At 43.4% G+C, this 19150-nt stretch overlaps 2 protein-coding genes across 3 annotated transcripts; one reads left to right on the forward strand and one right to left on the reverse strand.

The window, feature by feature from the left end:
- Positions 1-21: 21 nt before the first annotated feature.
- On the forward strand, positions 22-7101 carry ankdd1b (ankyrin repeat and death domain containing 1B). Its single transcript, XM_076270492.1, has 15 exons — positions 22-214; positions 1257-1357; positions 1472-1570; positions 1653-1751; positions 2014-2118; positions 2653-2757; positions 2856-2954; positions 3229-3327; positions 3589-3687; positions 4082-4180; positions 4439-4537; positions 4784-4879; positions 5329-5530; positions 5737-5868; positions 7016-7101. Exons 1-15 carry the CDS (start codon positions 31-33, stop codon positions 7066-7068), a joined length of 1671 nt encoding a protein of 556 aa, XP_076126607.1. The 5' UTR covers positions 22-30; the 3' UTR covers positions 7069-7101.
- A 53-nt stretch (positions 7102-7154) lies between these two features.
- On the reverse strand, positions 7155-15788 carry poc5 (POC5 centriolar protein homolog (Chlamydomonas)). 2 transcript variants are annotated; one of them, XM_076270490.1, is made up of 13 exons: positions 15669-15788; positions 14874-14957; positions 14516-14663; positions 14298-14387; positions 13941-14125; positions 13486-13662; positions 12692-12796; positions 11969-12148; positions 10874-11039; positions 9547-9692; positions 8969-9136; positions 8626-8799; positions 7155-8036 (listed from the first exon to the last, which is right to left on the reverse strand). In XM_076270490.1, the coding sequence occupies exons 2-13, from the start codon at positions 14955-14957 to the stop codon at positions 7899-7901; spliced, it is 1761 nt and encodes a 586-aa protein (XP_076126605.1). In that variant the 5' UTR covers positions 15669-15788; the 3' UTR covers positions 7155-7898. The 2 variants fall into 2 exon arrangements, with proteins under 2 accessions (XP_076126605.1, XP_076126604.1); XM_076270489.1 differs by lacking the exon at positions 15669-15788 and adding an exon at positions 15481-15577.
- Positions 15789-19150: the final 3362 nt, after the last annotated feature.

Below are 19150 nucleotides of genomic sequence, written 5' to 3' on the forward strand. Positions count from 1 at the left end.
GTGGATGGGAACGAGAAAGAAAGAGCCAGCATGAGCACTATGGAGAAACGGACTCTGGCGTTCAGAGACAGGCTTCTGAAGAGCCCTCTGCTGAAGAAGGAGAATCTCAACCCTAAGACATGGCTCAACTCTGAGCCGGTGAAAAGCTTCACAGATTTGGTCCTGCAGAGAGACACCACTGAGCCTGACACCAGTTATGACAATGCGGTGATGCGTAAGTTTGTTTATGTCAGCAATAGGCCAGAAAAATTGTCATAATGTAAACTATCAGATTTATGGAAAACATTTCTGGCTTATCTATTCTTTTGCTATAACCGTAGTTTATGGAATACAATGTTAACCATTAATATATTGGTTAATTAATACAGTGCTTAATAAGATCTGCATTCAGTGTCATTACACATTTATTAGGTCTTTATTCAACAATTTATCGTTGGTACTACATAGGTGATTTATTCTTGGTAATTTTTCTTGGTAAACTTCCAATCAATTCAAGCATGAGAAAACTTGTAGATTAGGACTAAGACAACCATTAGCCTATATCTTTGGGAGATGTTTTTATTGAAGACCCAAAAAGAAAATGTATCAGCAATGTACTGTATCTGCATGGTTGCATTAATCATTAACGCAGTGATAGGCATGACTGTGTACATTCCACTAAGCGTGACGGGGAACGCCCAGCACTCCACAGCATCTGTGTGTACTACCACAGCCATGTTGGGCAGACTGTTTGTCTTCGTGTCTTGCCTCTGTTTCCCAGCCTCTGATTCATTCACTGCTTTTCCCAGCAAAGTCTTTTCGAGTGGACTAATAAACATGATGTCCTGTCTTTGTTGGAAAGCTATCACACATTCAGTCCTAGGGGAAATACTATATTATTTTTGTATTTACACAGCTTGACTCACACAGCTGAGTGTGTTTAGGTCTATCCATACTATTAGTGTTGCATGCATAGCATGGAAAAATGATCAATTCACCTTCGCACTGTCAGCTAGAGCTCTATCTCTATATTCACTTATCTGCAGTTCCTTTTTTTTGTTTTAAGTTTTTTTTTTTTAATTACGTTTTACTTTGGTTTAGTTTTTGTTGATGATTATGTCTAATTGTCTATATATTAAGTATATCTAGTTTGTTTTATTGTTTATTTGTTTGTCTCAGTGAACAGCACTTTGGTCAACTGCCGTTTATGAAAGTGCTTTTATAGATTAGTTGACATTGACAATAAGCCTTTTGTTAATTATGTCACTGTTGTGTAGTTTTGGAGTCTGAGAAGGAGTACATTGAGGCAGCTAAGAGAAATGATATTGAGTTCATGAAACTCAATGGAAGAGGTGTAAACGTCAACGCCAAGAATGTAGTAAGTCTCGCATCACAATCAAGCACATGTACCTGATAGACATGTATTTCTTTGAGTTATCGCTGGACGCTGTAAGGGATGAACTGATCAACTCTGTCTCCGGCACCTCCCCAGCACTACCGAACTGCACTTCACTATGCCGTGGCCTTCCGCAATGTGGAGGCTGTCGAGATCATCCTGAGAAGACGAGCGAAGCTTGACTTACAGGACAGGGTAGGCAGGCTCTCTAAACAGACTAAACAAAGATGGTTTCTTTGCAAAGTCATGGTTTGTAAAGAACATGGTTTGTGTGCAGCATGGGATTACTGGCATGCACTTGGCCGCCTGGTTCGGCAGTCTGGACATCCTGAAATTACTGGTACAAGCAGGGGCTGATCAGTCTGTGGAGACCAAGGTGAGCAAGGATCAGTGGCCAGATATATTGACCTGGCTGACCATCTCATGCCTTGAAGCACTATCTTATCTGGTTTTGCTGCAGTATGTCAAATCAGCAAGTGAGCAGCCATTATGAGCAGCTGTTACCACTTCAAAAAAAAAAAAAGCATAGCTTTTTATGTCATCTGGTCTGGAAGCTAAATTGATGACGTCTTAAAACCATGTTGATTGATGAATATGCTGAGAGGCTCAGACGTGTGTGTGTGTGTGTGTCTTGCCAGGAAGGGATGAACATGATGCACTGCGCTGCCATAAACAACCATACGGACATCATGGGCTACATCATTGATGATCTGCAGATGAAGGAGCTGGATAAGAGAGATCAGGTATCCTGTATTATGTCTGTCAGAAAGAGTTTGAGATGTCTGACATCCATACTGAGGCAAAGGCACTTACTCCGCACACTGCTTTTGTATCGCACAAAACAAAAACACAGGGTTCAACTGAGTAGATACTGACATTTTTATTTTTACTATCTTTTTTAAAGTCTCAAATATAAAAATTCAGGAAAACTGACCTTCAAGCATTTTAGTGCATTTGTAGCACAGCACTTAAAAAAAATTAAACGAAGAATCAAGGATGGCTAGAAGGGATATGTTTATTTAGAGATTGCTTCAAAGTCACATGACTACTAGAGACTGGAGTAGCGTGTACAACAAAACTACAGACTGCACTTTGAAATCAGCCTCAAATAATCAATACTGTATTCTCCCTGTCCCTCCCATCAATCATACATTCCTCTTAAATCCCATTCCCTGCTCTCCATTACTACTCCCACACACACACACTCTCACACACTTTCTCCCTCCATCAATACACTCTCTTCATCACTACTCTCTCTCTCTCTCTCTCTTCCTCAGCATGGGAACAGGCCCTTTGCGGTGGCTGCAGAGCATGGCTGTGTGCGGATGCTGGAGATGTTAATGGAGGATCCCTACAACATGGCCACCACAGAGGCCAATGAGGTGCGACCAGCTAGCCTAAGCCATGAGTGCTTTCTGAGAGGGGCCACTGGGTGGTAAACTCACGAGACTGTGAACTTGTTTTGTGATGTTTGTCTCAGAATGGAGACACGCCACTCCACTTGGCTGCAAAGAATGGCCAGCTGGAAGCAGTGCAGCTGCTCCTTGACAACTTTGAAAGCCGTGATGAAGTCAACAAGGTATTGTTGGCAGTGTCACACAGAACAATTCTGACACTGAAATGTGTACTGAAAAAAGTTAAATCCTTTCATTGCATGCTACAACTTTTTTTAAACTTTTGCGTTTTGGTGGTATTCATTTGTTTAGCACCATTATGAATCTGAGACTTGAATAAATTCAAATGTAATAATGTCTAAGTTAAGTAGAGAACCGTCGTGTGTAGAACAGTAGCTCTGCTTGTGTGTGGACGGTTTGCGAGGCAGATCCTGACCCCAGCGGTCCCCTGTTCCGCAGGCTGGGGAGACGGCGCTCTACCAGGCCGCAGACGGAGGCCATGAGGAGTGTGTGGAGGCGTTGCTGGACGCGGGATGTGACCTCAATATCACCTCCGATGTGGGTACAGGACAGGAGTGTGAAGGACACTGGGCTGGGATGTGAAGAAGGAATATGTTTCTAGTTAAACATTTAATGTGAAACTACAGCACACAAAAAGGCCAAAAATAGCAATAAGTCATGATCAATGTATGAATGTGATGTACTAGGGATATAAGGTGAAACATGAAATTAGAGTAAGCACATTTTTAATGTGTGGAAAGAAATGAAGGAGAATGTCCATTGGGAGGTGGTGTAATTCATCACCTGTCACTTTTCCAGGTCAAGAGCTCCCCTTTGCACCCAGTGTGTGAGAAAGGCTACACTTCACTGGCGAAGATCCTCATTGACAATGGAGCTTGGACCAATGCACAGAACCAGGTGGGAGCATCGCCCATGACCACCGCAGATCAGTGTATGGACATCCGAGATGAATTTGTCATTTGGATGATCACTTTGGATGATCACTTTTTGCTTGCATGACAACACACTTTCAGATTTCATTCTTATGGGGGAGTCTGATAGTGTCATATATTTGTTTGTTGGTGTACTGGAGTGTAGAGGTGGTATGGGCCTTTTTGGCAGTCACTGTGTATTTGTTCACATTTACAAAACTATCACTATGCATTTTAGTCAGTTCTGTTAGTACTCCATCAAAGCCCTTTCAAAAAGATTCAAAAGGGTCAAGTGTGCAGCTGGCCTGACAAACTGGTTAAAAAATCTTAAAGGTCAGAGTTCATGAGCATGAGATGGTTCCCTTCTCCTCTGCTCTTAGCACCTGCAGGCTCCCCTGCACCTGGCTGTGCACAACTCTCACATCCCCGTCATCCACACGCTACTGGAGGCTGGCTGTGACCCCAACATCACTGAGCAGGTATGTAAACAACTCCTCAAAAGGCCACCAGGGAACGGAGTCGGGCTGAGCTGAGCGGATCTTAGTGTCTTTTGGCTGAAATAAACAGTCGTTTTATGAGACTCATTAAAAATTAATTTCATTTCATGAAAATGTGGGTGTTCTGGTTCTTGGCCATTTTGAAAGCCCGCACAGGAACCAGGCGTGCACACCTTCTGCACTGTGTGTTTATGTAGCTTGTAGCCAGAACAGTTGATAGTTTTCTCTCATCATTCTCAGATGGGACAGACTGCTCTCCACGTTGCAGCAGAGCTTGGCAAGGTGGACGTGGTGGAAATGATCTTGAAAGCCGACTTGGATCTGGAGCTCAAGGACAGGGTAATCAAAGCACTTTCTCTCTCTCTCACACACACACACACCCTCTCACACACACACAGCAGCCTTAATTCCCCCATGAGGCCATAAACCTGAGCTTGTCTTTTACGGAGCTGCAACGGCCAGTTTGAGATCATTAGGTTTACGGCTTCCTTCATCATAAAAACTGAATATGAATGTTCCACTGCTGTCTGAGTTTTCAGCGGGATCTGAATCTTTCCTTTTTTACTTTCTTGCCCTGACTCACAGCAAGGCAAGACTGCCCTGGCTGTGGCCGCCCGGGCAGATGTTGTGATCATTGTAGACATGATAATCAAAGCAGAAAGATACTTCCACTGGAGAAGGGTGAGTTCAGGAGCCAGGTGGCATTTTTCATAGCCGTATGGTAAATGGAGGAACGGGGAATGCAATTTGTTTTGTATGTTCAAAATTGTGTTATTGGAATGATTGTGTTACATGGTACTGCTATGCCTGATGCTATAACATTTCTCACTTCTCTCTCACTGGGCATTTATCATGAGAGGCAATTCAATAATACTGAGCATATCAATTCAGCTCGAAATGTCACCCAGGCCAATTCTGCCCCCTCCACTCTCCTACATGACACAACAATTACATGACCACCAATTCTTGACAAGGCGTCTCAAAAACAAAATTGATTGGCACAATCCCCGAAACATATTTAGTGTAAGACAAATTTGTGGATTACTGCCGTTTTTCCTATTACTTCCTCACTGAGGTTTGCAAGCTATTCCCTTTTTATGGAAGTGATATGAATAGATTGCCCTTTTCAGACCAATGCAGTGACAAATGAGATTCTTCACAATGAATTACCGCTGACGTTCAAAGTGGACCACCGAGCCGACACAAAGCAGATCCGCGACACCATGTGGAGACTGGCTTACAAGTGCTTCAAGCGCAACGAGTGGAAGAGGCTAGCAGAATACTGGGGCTTCACCCAGCAGCAAATGGCTGCCATTGAGGAACAGTGGACAGGTAACCACATGGGAGATGGTGTCCTGTGGACTCAACAAACTACTCCAAACTACTGCAATCATTTTTTTAATGATTTTTTTAATTGAATTGATATTTTTCATTTTGTTATACAGTATGTGCAAGAAAATAACGGTTAAACATATATATATATATGCCTACTATAAATAATAGGTAATTTGTTACATACAAAAGTAATTGTTTTTTAGGGCCCCAGAGCTACCAGGAACATGGCAACAGGATGCTTCTGATCTGGCTCCATGGGGTGATCAGCACACAGAGGAGTGCTCCCAAAGAGCTGTACGAGGGGCTTCTCTCCACAGGGAACAAAAAAGTCGCAGGTATGACAGATTACAGCCAAGTTGACCTTACTCATAACGCAGTGACCCCTCATAAATAAAGGCCTGTAATGTGATATGTCAAGCGCTGCACACTTACAGTGGCCTGGGTGAATACACTGCCCACATGGGACTCTCGAGGGCACTGAACAGGGGACACAAAAGCTGTGGCTTTCATTTTCATTCAACAGATCAGAGAGGTCACATCCATTTTGTATACAACCTAGTGCAGGGGTGGGCAAACTTTTTGACTCAAGGGCCACATTAGGTTTTGAAAATTGGCCGGCGGGCCACACAACCCCCCCCCCCACACCACACGCCTAAAAAAAACATTTTTTATAGCCTATAATTTAGAATGAAAAGTATTTGTTTTAAAATACTGCTAATTTGTTTTAAAAATACTGCTAATTTTATGCTGTTTAACAAATGTATAAATTGTACACTTTAAGACAGTCGCTTTAATTCACGTTTATTTCTCAATGATCTTCTGCCTGCTCCACTATGGCTAGTGCTGTACCTACGGCTGGGCCCTCTCACAGTTTTTAAATGGTCAGTAGTGGGAACTACTGTTGCCTTCATGATTTCCTTTTAAAACTTTCTTATAAGGAGATATCAATTATCAACAATCACAAGCCAGCTGGAACCTGCGGCTCTCTCTCCCTCTCCCTCTCGTGAGTGCAGACGCGTTCCCAATTAAATGGATTGCATATGTTCACGTTAGATCTGCTGCAAAGGAGATAACTAAGAGTTAACTTAGTTTAACATGATGTTATCTCTATTTAACATGATGTTTTGACATTGACATTGTAAACGTTATCTAAGGAGAGTGAAAAGCAGTTTGCAGTAAAGCTAACCAACGTCTATCGCAGGAAAAAAATAGCGAGCAGCCTGATAACTAGCCTAAATGAAATGCTCGGCGGGCCGGATGAAAGTGCTTGGCGGGCCGTAGTTTGCCCATCCCTGACCTAGTGAAACATACCTTAAATACTTACTGATTTTCTTGCGCTTACCTGAATTATTTTTAGTCATTACAGGTGTTTTCCTTTATTTATTCATACATTTAGTTTCTCTGTATATTCTTCTGCTTCTCTTATACTGTATTCTCACTCCTATATCTGAGAAATTCCTTTTGTCTTGTCTCTTTTTCCAGAGAAAATACGAATGGAAGCAGAGAACAATATAAAGAAATGCACTATTTCCTGATGCTGGACGAGGAAAGACTATTTTGCACAGAGGACACCAGCTAAATGATTTCTGAGTCTGATGTGTGCGGTGTTCTATTACATTTGCCATTTTGCACATTTTTTCAACATAATTGCTTTCTTATAGGCTAAGGCTACAGTCACTTTGAACTCAGGCAAGAACTTTGTACCAGTTCATACTCTAACAGTATATCTGTTGAACATCACATCTCTAAAAAGCAGCTAATTCATTGTTCAGTCAAAGCATGGTGGCTGTCTGAAAACATTCAGATGTTTTATTGTTGGTATACGGACAGTGAAAATACAAATTTCAAGTATGTGTCTTAACTTCAGACATTATCATTACAAACAAGGAAATGATTGCACAACAACTCTAGGACAGGTCATTATTGTAGAAAAACATTAAATTAAAAAATAAATATTTCAAGTATCTCAAAAACATCAGTTTAACCTTAAAAGGCATTTTAAAAATGCATGGCCATAGTATGGCTTTCATCAAACCACTTTCTGCTTAACTCATAGTTTTTCTCAAAAGGTTAATTTATTCAATCTTAAACCAATTAACATAATTCTAAAAGGCAGGGATAGCATCCTTGTGAAGAGAAAAAAATCCCATTTGTCCTTCCAGTAAATAATGCATAGTGTGTACTTGCTTTCTTCACTGGCATAGACTAAAACATGTGTGTCTCTGTGTATGTACTGGTGTTGTGATACTGAAAAAAATAAAACATTTTTTTTTTCTTGCTTGCTTGTGTGTGTGTGTGTGTGGGGAGAGTTTTGTGTATCAGTGTGCATTTGTTTCTGTGTGTGTGTGTGTGTGTGTGTGTGTGTTCACTCCACCACTTTGACAGTGTGGATGTGAGCGCTGGAGTGGGCGCGGGGGTCCCTGGAGCTCCTGCTGCCTGGGAGAGCCTGGGCCTGATGAATGGAGCGTGGGTACCTGGCTGCTGCCGTCTGCTCCACTGTGAACTACAGCCCAACACAGACACACAGGGAGTCAGCGGAGACAGACAGAGAGTTACAGAGACTACAGAAAAGCTAAAGGAAAACAAAGGAACTATGGACTACAGGCAGCTTCAACATGACCCAAAAGGCATAAACTAAATGTATGATGAAAAACACTGGTATTGTTTTAAGTCATTTCAATATTGTTATGCCAGTGGAACAGTGTGACCAGACTATTAAAAAGTATTAATTACATGTATATGAGGCAGTATTACAATATTCTGAAAAATTCAATTCTACAACAGCATGCCTTTTCATATCAAATCAAATCACCCCATGCATACAAATAAAGCATTCCAGGTATACTGAATATAAGTCATGTTTTTATTTACTCAAGTTGCCACTTACATTTAGACATAAACTGTTTAATTAATGGACGCAGGCACATTTTTCCAAGAGAGAAAATGCACATTTCCAGTGTGAGATGAATTATAAACAATCCAATTACAAGCAATCCAAAGTAAAGCAGAACACGATGCACATTATTGTAAGCTAGTTAAAAAATAACACATTGAAACAGTTACTTTGTGCAGCTGAATATGTTAGCACATACCTGAGTAACTGGATGATGACGCTCCACGACTACAGAGCTCCTTGATTGGCCTGTGCGTGTGACCCGTAGGCTGCTGGGCATGTGGGTCCGGGTCATGTCTGTGTGTCCGGTCACACGAGCAGTCACTGTCCTGCTTGGTCTCTGTGGACCTCCCGAAGTTGCTCGGCCGCTGACCTAACATGGGTGGAAGGGGGGGAAAAGCTGTTCTATATAATTCTAATATAACTGAATATGATAGTCATTATAACATATTGCAGACAATAAACAACAAAATTCCTTTTCAGAAACAACACTGCACTTGAAATGTGTATTAAGACATTAAAAGAGAGTAGCAGTGCCATACCTGTCTGTGGGATGTTACAGTGCCCATTACAGTGCCCCCTAGTGGTACGGCGCTACTCCCTGTAGTGCTGGTGGTGGAGGAGGGAGGGAGGGCTTCGGCTCTGGGCAGCCCCATGCTGGAGTCTGGGCCCATGTGGGAGAGGAACAGACTGGGGCCTGGACCAGGAGACTGGAGCCAGAGGAGACAGAGCACACATCACCAGAGAGCAGACCACTCACTGACACACCAACTGTCACCACACACACAAACACACACACATAATGTTTCTGCCTCTTTAACTTCTCACTGGTGAAAGGATGGTGCATTAGTAAAACTACAAACCATGGGAGAGAGGTGGCTTTGTGAAGGCCAGTGCAGACATTTTGTCTTGCAAAAGGGATCATCAATGTGTTGAAGTGCCAGCCTCATAGACAAAGTGCTAAATCACCTACCAAGACAAGTGTCAAGTGAGGTCTGCTTTGTGAAGACTGTCAAAAAAGGGAGGCACAGGAAAACAGACCCAAGTGTCTTTTAATAAACCCTGGACAAAGCATCCTTTGAGGACAGGAAGTCCACTGGCTACGGGGCTAGGCGCTCACCATCCTGTCCGCGTCACTGCGGGATGGGGCCAGCGCTGCGGCCTGGGTCTCCATGGTGAACGCCACGTCAGAGAAGGAAGAGGTGGGCCGAGGCTGCAGGCCGGCCAATGAGCCGAAGCTCGGATCATCCCGTGGGGGAGGAGCATCTAGACAGAGGAGGGAGGGAAAGCGTCAATCCCGGATAAATCATTTGTGAAGGAAAAAAACAACAACAGCCTTTGACGGTTCATTACAAGTGGGCTCCAAAGCAAACAAGTTGTAGTCACAGCTTTTTTTTATGAACTTATTTTAAATGAACACTCTCCCACTACCTCAAAACACTGGGCATGAGTGATAAGCCTTATTGGGAAGCAGTATATTTTGTGTGTCTGCGCTCGTGCGTACACAAACACACACACACACACACACACACACACACACACTCGCTTTCATGAGCTGAGGCGGCAGTGAAATGAACACACCCACTGCCTTGAAGGAACGTTCACTCAGCTGTCAGCTCTCTGCCAGAGTCACAACCTTTTCCAGCGCTCCAGGAGGAGTCAGCATATTCCCACCCACTCACAATTTACCCCCACTGCACACATACACACACACGCACATATATATCACAGACACACACACACACGTGTATGTGCGCGCACACACACACACACACACACTCACATATCTGTCTCACACACACACACACACACACACACACACACACACACACACAGGAAGGCCCATCAAAGAGCGAGCGACTTGAGTGAAAAATGAGAAACGACAGGCCCTACACCCCGCTTACTATTAATCCATATCGGTCCGAGGCACTCGGCTGATGAGATGGGGGAGGGGTTGGGTATGCGGGGGTGGACGGGTGGGTGCATAGAAACTCAGGCCGCAGGTTCACTGCATTCAAACAAAAGGGGGACCCTCCTGGCTAGCCGTTTCTCCTCATTTCATCACTTCCAGTAGACACACACACACACACAAACACATAAACACCCACACATAAACACCCACACACACTTCTCCCATGAAGAGACGGCTAAGGACGGGCAAACTTGAAGCATTACAAATTGTACATTATCTAATTAGGTGTATATAGATGTACATCACCAGCCCTGCCAGTGCTGCAATTGGCTACTGGTGGGCTTAAAATAGGTTTTTAACAGGCGTTTAAATGATTGTGTTCGTTCATGACTGGGGTGATCTAGGGTTTAGATCGAGGGGGGGGGGGGGTGTTCCAGAAAGGACATGCGTGTTCTGGGAATCCCCCAGAGCCCTACAGACACGAGACCCTGTGTGCCTGCCTTGTGACTTTGCCCTCAGACGTGGCGTGACTCACCATGCTCCTGGGGCCGGCCCTCTCCCCCGTGGAACATGCTCAGGGCCTCCATGTTGAGGGCGCACACGCCGCGCATGAAGGCCTTCTTCATGGAGTCCTCGTAGCGATCGCGCTCCAGGTGCAGCTTCTGGATCTCCGCTTGTGCTTTCTGCAGTGCCTCCACGTTCTGACACACACACAGACACACAGACACACACAAACAATGACACAATCACCAAGCCACCCACACACACATCAAACAAGGTTACCGTACAAACCGTCTTCAAACGCCTCTCTAGCCTCTGCCACCCCCGCACTCTCCCCGTCAGCCTGTCACAGCAGAACCCCCTTTCCTTCCTTTAACCCTTCCCCCCCTTTCTCTCTCTCTCTCTCTCCTCCTCCCCTCGCTCCTTCCTTCTCTCTCCTGCACACTATTAATCTCTCCCTTAGTAGCCGTCCGCATCAATCAAGCTTAATTGCTATGCTTTTCCACAGCAAATATTCACGGGTGCTATTAACCTTCGAGGCTAATGGAGTTTAACTATGACGAAAAGCTAACTTGTTAAAACTCGACTAGTCATTTTTAAAATTCTGCCCGTGTCTATTGCTGGGCTGGGTGCTGCGGCATAGAGAGAGTGCTTCAGCCTGGGCTGGCTTCCAAGACGATGTCTTGTCCGCTTAGAGGCTAAAAACACAGTCTAAGGCGTAAGAGTTGCCCCTTAGCGACGGATCTTTCTGTGAACAATCAATAGGACTATATTTCATCATTAGTGCAGTGCCAGCGCAGGTTTAAAGACTCTTTTCCATGATTTTGTGACAGCCCATCTAGAACTGCACTTCTACGCAACTGTTTAGGAAGGAGGTTCAGCTACTAGGCTAAGTAAAATTGGACTCAATTTAGGATCCAATTCTGACATGTTGGCTTTGCAGTTATGATTTGCACGTCTACGCAAATGTTGCAAAGGGAGGGCTCAACCAAAATGCTACATGCTGGAAACAACTTCATTGGCATTAGCTTCTATATGATTGGAACATTTGCCACATTGTTCTTGTACCGTGGTCGCATTTCGTTCATATTCGCATTCACATTTCGTTCATGGAGGGTGTCTGTCTCACCTCGGCCATCTTGGCCTCGTAGTCGTTGGAGAGCTGCACGCAGACCTCCTCAGCGCGGGCGCGACACGCCCGCTCCACGCGCTCCTTCCAGCGGCTGGAGATGAGAGAGTGCCAGGCGGCCCACACCTTCTTCTTCAGCTGTTGCTGGTAGTGCTGCTCGGCCATCCTGCCACCCTGGGCCTGGGGGATTCACAGCACCAGGGGTACTTGCAGTGAGACAGGGGCAGTTTGCACTGTGACATTTTTAATTAGAATAATTAACAATCTGTTAACCTGTTCCACTACAGCATACGTGTCATTGAGAAAATTGGGAACTAACTGAGAATAAACTGTAGAGTCTGGCTATCAAACTTATACAACAACACCATGAACTAGATCAATATTGTGACAGATTAAGAAAACACAAGATTTTCATGGAATGCTACCTTGTTTTCAGCAATGGTGCCTTAACGTATAATTGCCAATGGGTTTCAAAGTATTTGTGAAAGCTTGCACACAATAGAGATGAAAGTGAAAAAACAAGAACTTCAGATCCACATCAACAGGCTGCAACTGCAGGGCCAGTCCAAAGAAACCCATCTCCGTTTATAAATAATGTAACACTTCAAAGGCAAGACAACAAGTAAACAAGTTCAGTAGGGGCAAAGGTCGCCTGGTGGCATGCAGACTGTCATCCTGTCTCCCCTTCCTATGCCCCCGGTCTCCCCGCCCCCCTCCAGTCACCTCCTCTCGGAGAGCGCCGTGGCGGAGCCTCCACTGCGTGAACGACCTCATCATCTCCAGCCGCTCCCGCTGTCTGTCAAGTGCGTAGCTCAGGTTCTTAATCACCTGCCAGAGGCAAAACAACCCCACCAGGTGGTGGTGCAGCAGCAGAAAGTTAGAGCTAGAGGGTGGTTTCATCTGGAGTAGGATTAAGAACTAGCTTAGTCGGTATTAGCAACAGTGAATGCAAGTTTCTTAATCGGTATTAGCAACAGTGAATGCAAGTTTCTCAAGCCAGATCCATCCTGGGAACCTACAGAACTGCATGTTTCAGGGTTTTTTCCCCCTTCTATTCACTTAACGCATCCTAAAAATGTAAAACTTCAGATTGAAGTTGACCATTTGTGTAGAGTATGTTCATCTAGCATTTTCTATCCAGCTCTGTTTTTTTCACTGGGCTTATGGAGGTAAATGTGGGTCTACTCATACCAGACTGGCATTCATGAGTAGGAGGAGGTAGAAGGTCTGAAACGTGCAATTTTCTGTGGGCGCTAGGAGGCGGCGCTGAGGCCTGACACAATGGATAAGGGCAACTGTCACGATTTAAACTGTTCCAAGCAGATGAACTTTCACACATTATCTTTAACCTGACTGATTAAAATGACTTGAAATGAGCTTCAAATTGCACAAATTAATGTTTGGACTATGCAGCGTGTCCTTTTCAACGCGCCTCCATGGGTTGGAGATTAAAACGAGGATGAGCGTATGTACGTAGACAGACAGACAGACAGACAGACACACACACACACACACACCTCATCCTTCCTCTGACTGGAGAGCTCGTACGTGTGCAGCAGGTCCTTTAGCCCGTCCATCTCTGCGTTCACGGCAACCATGTCGGCCGCATGCTTCTCCCTCTCCTTCCTCAGCGCCAGCTTATGCTGCTCGGCAAACGCCAGCTTCCACTTTCTCAGCTCCATCAGCACGTTGGTCTGGGGTGATAATTACATGCTTTTACACTCATTTATCTGGATCTACGCCGTGTACTCCTGCAGTACAGCTTTACACAGGGCTGGGTGATTAGAGAGAGGTTCTTTTAACTAGTCCAGCAAGTGAAGAGTCATTAGCAGCTTTTCACAAGCACCATAAACGTTTATGCAATAGCATGTACAGTACTTCAAATTGTTAAAATAATAATGTTAAAAAAGAAAATGTAATTAGATTCAACTTTATACAATTTAATATAATTGACTTGAAAAGAAAGGTCAACCTTCAGGTTGTCACTCCACATATCCAAGAGGTTTTCCATTCTGGTCATGTTCTCCTCCGAGACGGACACCTCAGTCTCCACGGTGATGACAGCATCCGGGCTGCTTTGCCTGGAAGTCTCTGAAGCAGTCTGCTGTCTCTCTGGTACACTCTCATTACGGGGAGATCTGCCCAGCATCTCCATGTCTGGGACAGAAAGGACAAAAGTTCCAGTGAAATGGACCATGGTGCAGTCTCTCTCTCTTTTCAGAAATATAATTCTGAATACATTCTTTTAATGTGTTCAAACAGTCAATGTATTCTAGAATTGCGGTTATGCAAGCAGACATAACCCTGATCAAATAGCAATTTGTTCTACCTTCTGATGCTTGGACATGAGAGGAATCCCGATCAAGAGGAGTTGCCCTGGTAGAGGTCACCCCTCTTCCCGAGTGTCTTCCACTATCCTCTGACAGTTGAGAAAGGCAGATCAGAAAAGTGCATGGAGAGGAAGGGGGGGTAAGGGGTTCAACGGGGTTCAACGCTTACCTTTTACTGTTGACTGATTAATCATTGATGTTAAATTTAACTTCTCACCTTCAGTAGGTTGAGATCGCCGGCCCTCCAGGAGGTGAGAAATTGGTCCAGATGCAGAGAGTTGTGACATTTGAAGCAGCTGGGATGGTGTGCTTGGCTCAAACTTGGGAGTGACCACAGCATGCCTCAGGAGCTCCTCATACTCATCCTGATTGAAATAAAACCCCTCCATGAAACACAAATCCATCATCCAAACATACATCATCCAAACATATTAAGACTTTTACCCCAACCTCCTGACAAGATAATCTTATGGATGGAATGATATTCAAATGCAGAGTCAAACAACGAATAAGACCCTTATAGCAGCTAGCCTACTGCTGTTAAGTGTATTGGTGGAAAGAACCGTTAGGTTTACCTGCAACTCTGAGGACACCGAGCTCCCTTGATCTGAATCCTTAGGCAGAGCTGGACTGCTTGGTTCCCCCTCATCAGAGGACATCTATTGAAAGAAGGGAAACCAAAAGCATGTTGGGTCACCTTCCTATTGAACCGCTGATATTACCCGTCCTGACTAATGATCAGTGCGTAACTTCAGTAATAGCGCAGATGTAACATTTACAGCAAGTTGCAAGTCATTTACAACGTTGCACGCTATTACCGTGTATTTAGCTAGACAAATTAACGTTAAACAGGCAATTATGATAGACTCCCTAGCTGAGATTATCCTGCTACCTTTGATCACTAACCTGGTCTATTCTTCAGTTCGGTTTAGGAAAATAATTAGGAAGTTAACGCTAACATTTTTGCAAATAAGCACTTGTTTAGCTTTCTCGCCCACATGACAAAATCCATGTTGCTAAGTTAAGGTTAGTGTTGTTGCTAGCTGGTAACGTTAAGCTAACTAGCTTCTAGCTTGCCGCGTTGATGCCGCTCGAGCCGAATGACGTTAACTACATTAGTTCACTTCACTGGTTAACTTAGCTAGTCAATCCCTAGGTTGGTTTGGATAAACAGTTCAATACCATTATTCGTGTGTAGACGTTGTTACCTCGACAGATGAGCTAACTCGCTAGCATAAGCTTAAAAAAAACTTAACGTTAACGTTATCATAACACACCCTGCCCTAACAGCACTTAACGTTAACATGCCTAAGTTAGCCACCCACCACCAACACTAGCGAATTTGTAAGAATGTATATTTACAAGCCTACCTCTTGGCAGTCGTGCCGTTTTCCTAATATTTCTCCTTTCCTTCTTGAAACTGGTAGTCAGGAAACAACACTCACTCAGTCGAAATCAGAATCAGTAACTTTTATTTCAACCTGGCAGTTTCAAATTGTTAACTGCATGAGTATGAGCTAATTTAATTGGTTAGAATTGTCTACCCCATCACCGTTGTTCCTTGTGATTGGATAGCACGTTACTATGGTTGCATAAACGGAAAAGAGACTCTTCAAACTGTACACATTGCAATATGCGTGCGGCGCTGCAGGAAAAACACAGGCTGATGGAGTCTTTTGGCACTATAACATGTTATATAGCCTAATGTCATCTTATAAACTTCAGCTACATAAATATGCATACAAGAACAAATAGGATAGTTGCTCATTTCGCTTGCAGTTTTCTCCCGGTGTTTCTTTTAATATGGTACAAACATTTTAAATTAATCTCCTTGTCAGATGCTATTCGAGCAGTAACCTAATCCATTAGATTCACCCGTATGGTGTTTTACAGAAACCTTTATGATTTCAGCCCGTAGGTATAGCCTGTAGCCTTCGCTTCCTAACACGGTAGACAAGAGGACATCAAAGTTGAGCAGTAAGGTTATTTGGGATGGTCACAATCGTGTCTGTTACATGTAGATGCTAGGCTACTGCAGTTGTGGCCTAGGCAGGCTACACTTTGGATGATAATGATAATAGCCTACTGACTTTACTTTACCAACAGAGTGTAATGCTGAGTTTAATCTCAATTTAAGAGCCCACGGCCCCAATTTATTGATTTATTTATTCACAACAAACGTAACATTATAATAGTAGGGACATTCCAGGATTTTGGTACATTTCAGCATTTCAGATGCTAACTGTAACATTTAGCTATGTATACAAGATCAAGGACAAACATGGTTATATAAGTATATAAAGTAAATTTTGACTCTACTCAATATTAGTCGTACAATATGAGTAACAGAGTTGCGTTCACTGAGCGATACACGCAACTTGGACAAACATATTTGGAAAAAAACCTGAAAATTGTTAGAGCACTTCCCTTTGGTCTTGCCATGTGGGCAGAAAATGTCATTGTGTTGTAACTTCCTTTGTGCCAGTAGACAAATATTTTTAACTCTTTCTCTGCCAGGTAAAATTCCTTATGGTAACAGGGTTGCACGCATGTTGTGGGACACAACTTAATAGCATAAAAACTGTAACATGCAATACAATGTAGATCAAAGAAATTGTTTTCATAAGTAAAGGAGATAAATATCAACAATATACAAGAGGAAGTAATTTATTTAGAGCTTATTTTAATTGTTAAATTTGGCAAAGGAGTTGGTCACCCAATGTGTGGGACAAGAGAAAATGGCCATTTTTTGAGGTGGTCCAAAGGTATTCGGTCTTTTGAATAATATCTAAGGAGCTTATTTTTCCACCAAATTTTACAGTTTGTCTTATAACAAGTACATTATTCACAAAAAATAGTCATTTAGATATTTTGGATATGTACATTTGAGATTTAGGTGGTGGGACAGGAAATGTACCAAAATCCTGGAATGTCCCAGTAACATAATAGTACTAAGAATAAGTGTATGTGCAGGATGAAGAGCAGTAGAATATGGCTATGTATAAGTGTAATTACAGTATGTAGGCCTATTTGTAAATAAATAAATGGACACTATACTATAGGCTTTTCTATCAATTTACTATAATATTTTGTCCCAAAATACTACAAGATTCCTATAGTTCTTTTTCATAAGGGTAGTGTGGGTCCAAAACAAAGATTTCAGGTAAAACATTTTTTTTTTCTGAAAACAATATTTCTACAAACAGTAGCCTAGGCTAACAAACACCAACATTTAACTGAGAATTTTCCATTTCCCCAGCCCTGGTGGCTCATCTTACCCCACAACCACCATTTGAAAGAAAATGCTTCTCATAACAAGCTCAGGTAACATTCATGAATTTGTTTTAACATTAATGAATTAGTCCTCACATCATAGCTTAAATAGGCACCAATTGAGGTGTAATGCATCTGAATGTTCACCCTAACTCTGGATATGAATATCACCCTAACTCTGGATATGAATATTTTTACACATATATTTTTTTACCACATTTGCCATGTGCTGTACCTTTACACAGATTGTAAGGAATTATTCCCTTTTCCTTAAAATGCTGTTACATGATAACATTTGTTTACGTTTTCCTAGAAAAAAATGGGTGGCTCATCTTACCCCTATGCTCAACTTACCCCGTTCTCCCCTACAGTAACGGTGGATTGATAGCATTCAAGCTGTCTGGCAGATACAGATACAGATACAGTCCTTTAGTTTGAACAGGCAGCCAACCATGCACTGGCCTTGGAAGGGAAGTTTGGATTTCAGCGCTAGTGCAATTGCAGGCTATAACCAGACTCGTCACACTAGTGTCTGGAATGGATGAGGGCGTCTCTGATACAGTCGAAGAGGCCAACGTCTACCTCCCGCTCTCCTTCGTAGTCGGTCACCCTGATGCGTGGTCGGAGAGCGTCAGTCTCCAGCTGGGCAGGCCACATGAAGTACACCACCGCGGCCTATTCGGCTTCACAGAGATCCTCATTGAGGATCAGGGGTGTGGTGAATACTGGTTCAACTGGTTCAACTCCTGGTGTGAGCGTGGCCGTGCAGTTGCACCTCTGCAATGAGAAGGTGCCCATCCTCTCCCTAATTTGGGAGCAGCTGGCTAACTGCTTAGATCAATGAAGAGTCGCTGCGTGAATCACCTCTCTGGTCTCTGCCTTGGTCATGGCCTGGAGGTCTCACTGCTGTCCTGGGGCTATAAGGGGAGGAATACACACAGATGGGTCAGATGGGTGGCAACTTCCTCATTGCTCCAGCTTTTATTGCATAGGCTACTGCTAGTTTTACTTGCGAGAGGTATCGCTCTAGCTTTGTTGTCCCTTTGTAGTTGGACAGCTTTGGCTTGTGTCTTTAGCTGTGCTACAAGGATGCTAGCTACAGCTCTGGTTGTTGGCTTGTGGTCAGTGGCAGTGGACAGCAGATGTTCTGTTGTGGCATCCCTGGTCTCTGGGGGTGACAATGACACAGTGCATTGGATCTCCATCTTTAGCAGGCCCTGTCTTGCAGACTCACAAGTATCAGTCTGCTCATTGGCCCTCTTCAGTTCAGCTCAGTTCTTTCTATTCTTTAGTGTGGTGCTCAATCAATCTCTGACTCTCTGATACTCTCACATAGCCTACTCAGAGGATCTCATTCACTGTCACTACTACAGTTAAATAGGAGGCAAATTACTCACCAGTAATGCTTACATCAACAGTGGAAAGATAGCATAAACCAACACATCATTAAACAGCATGATACTGAGATAAACTGATAACCGGCACATGCATGTCTATACATATCTATACACAGAATGGGGACAAAAACCACACTATTTCAGAAATGTGTTTCAAAAACACTGCAAACACAAAACTTGCT

Source organism: Alosa pseudoharengus, unplaced genomic scaffold (assembly GCF_046254945.1).
Source record: "Alosa pseudoharengus isolate Yale_2024_CS ecotype anadromous, Long Island Sound unplaced genomic scaffold, YU_APseudo_1.1 YU_APseudo_1.1_scf_6, whole genome shotgun sequence".
Lineage (NCBI taxonomy): Eukaryota > Metazoa > Chordata > Actinopteri > Clupeiformes > Clupeidae > Alosa > Alosa pseudoharengus.

What these genes read in the sequence shown, in the direction of transcription:
- ankdd1b (XM_076270492.1), top strand. Translation starts at nt 31, where the DNA reads ATGAGCACTATGGAGAAACGGACTCTGGCGTTCAGAGACAGGCTTCTG. An exon ending in GGACCAATGCACAGAACCAG is followed by an intron (nt 3,688 to 4,081) that starts GTGGGAGCATCG and finishes CTCTGCTCTTAG; the next exon opens with CACCTGCAGGCTCCCCTGCA. An exon ending in GATACTTCCACTGGAGAAGG is followed by an intron (nt 4,880 to 5,328) that starts GTGAGTTCAGGA and finishes TGCCCTTTTCAG; the next exon opens with ACCAATGCAGTGACAAATGA.
- poc5 (XM_076270489.1), bottom strand. An exon ending in GCGATCTCAACCTACTGAAG is followed by an intron (nt 14,388 to 14,515) that starts GTGAGAAGTTAA and finishes CTCAACTGTCAG; the next exon opens with AGGATAGTGGAAGACACTCG. An exon ending in ACGAGGCCAAGATGGCCGAG is followed by an intron (nt 11,040 to 11,968) that starts GTGAGACAGACA and finishes TGTGTGTGTCAG; the next exon opens with AACGTGGAGGCACTGCAGAA.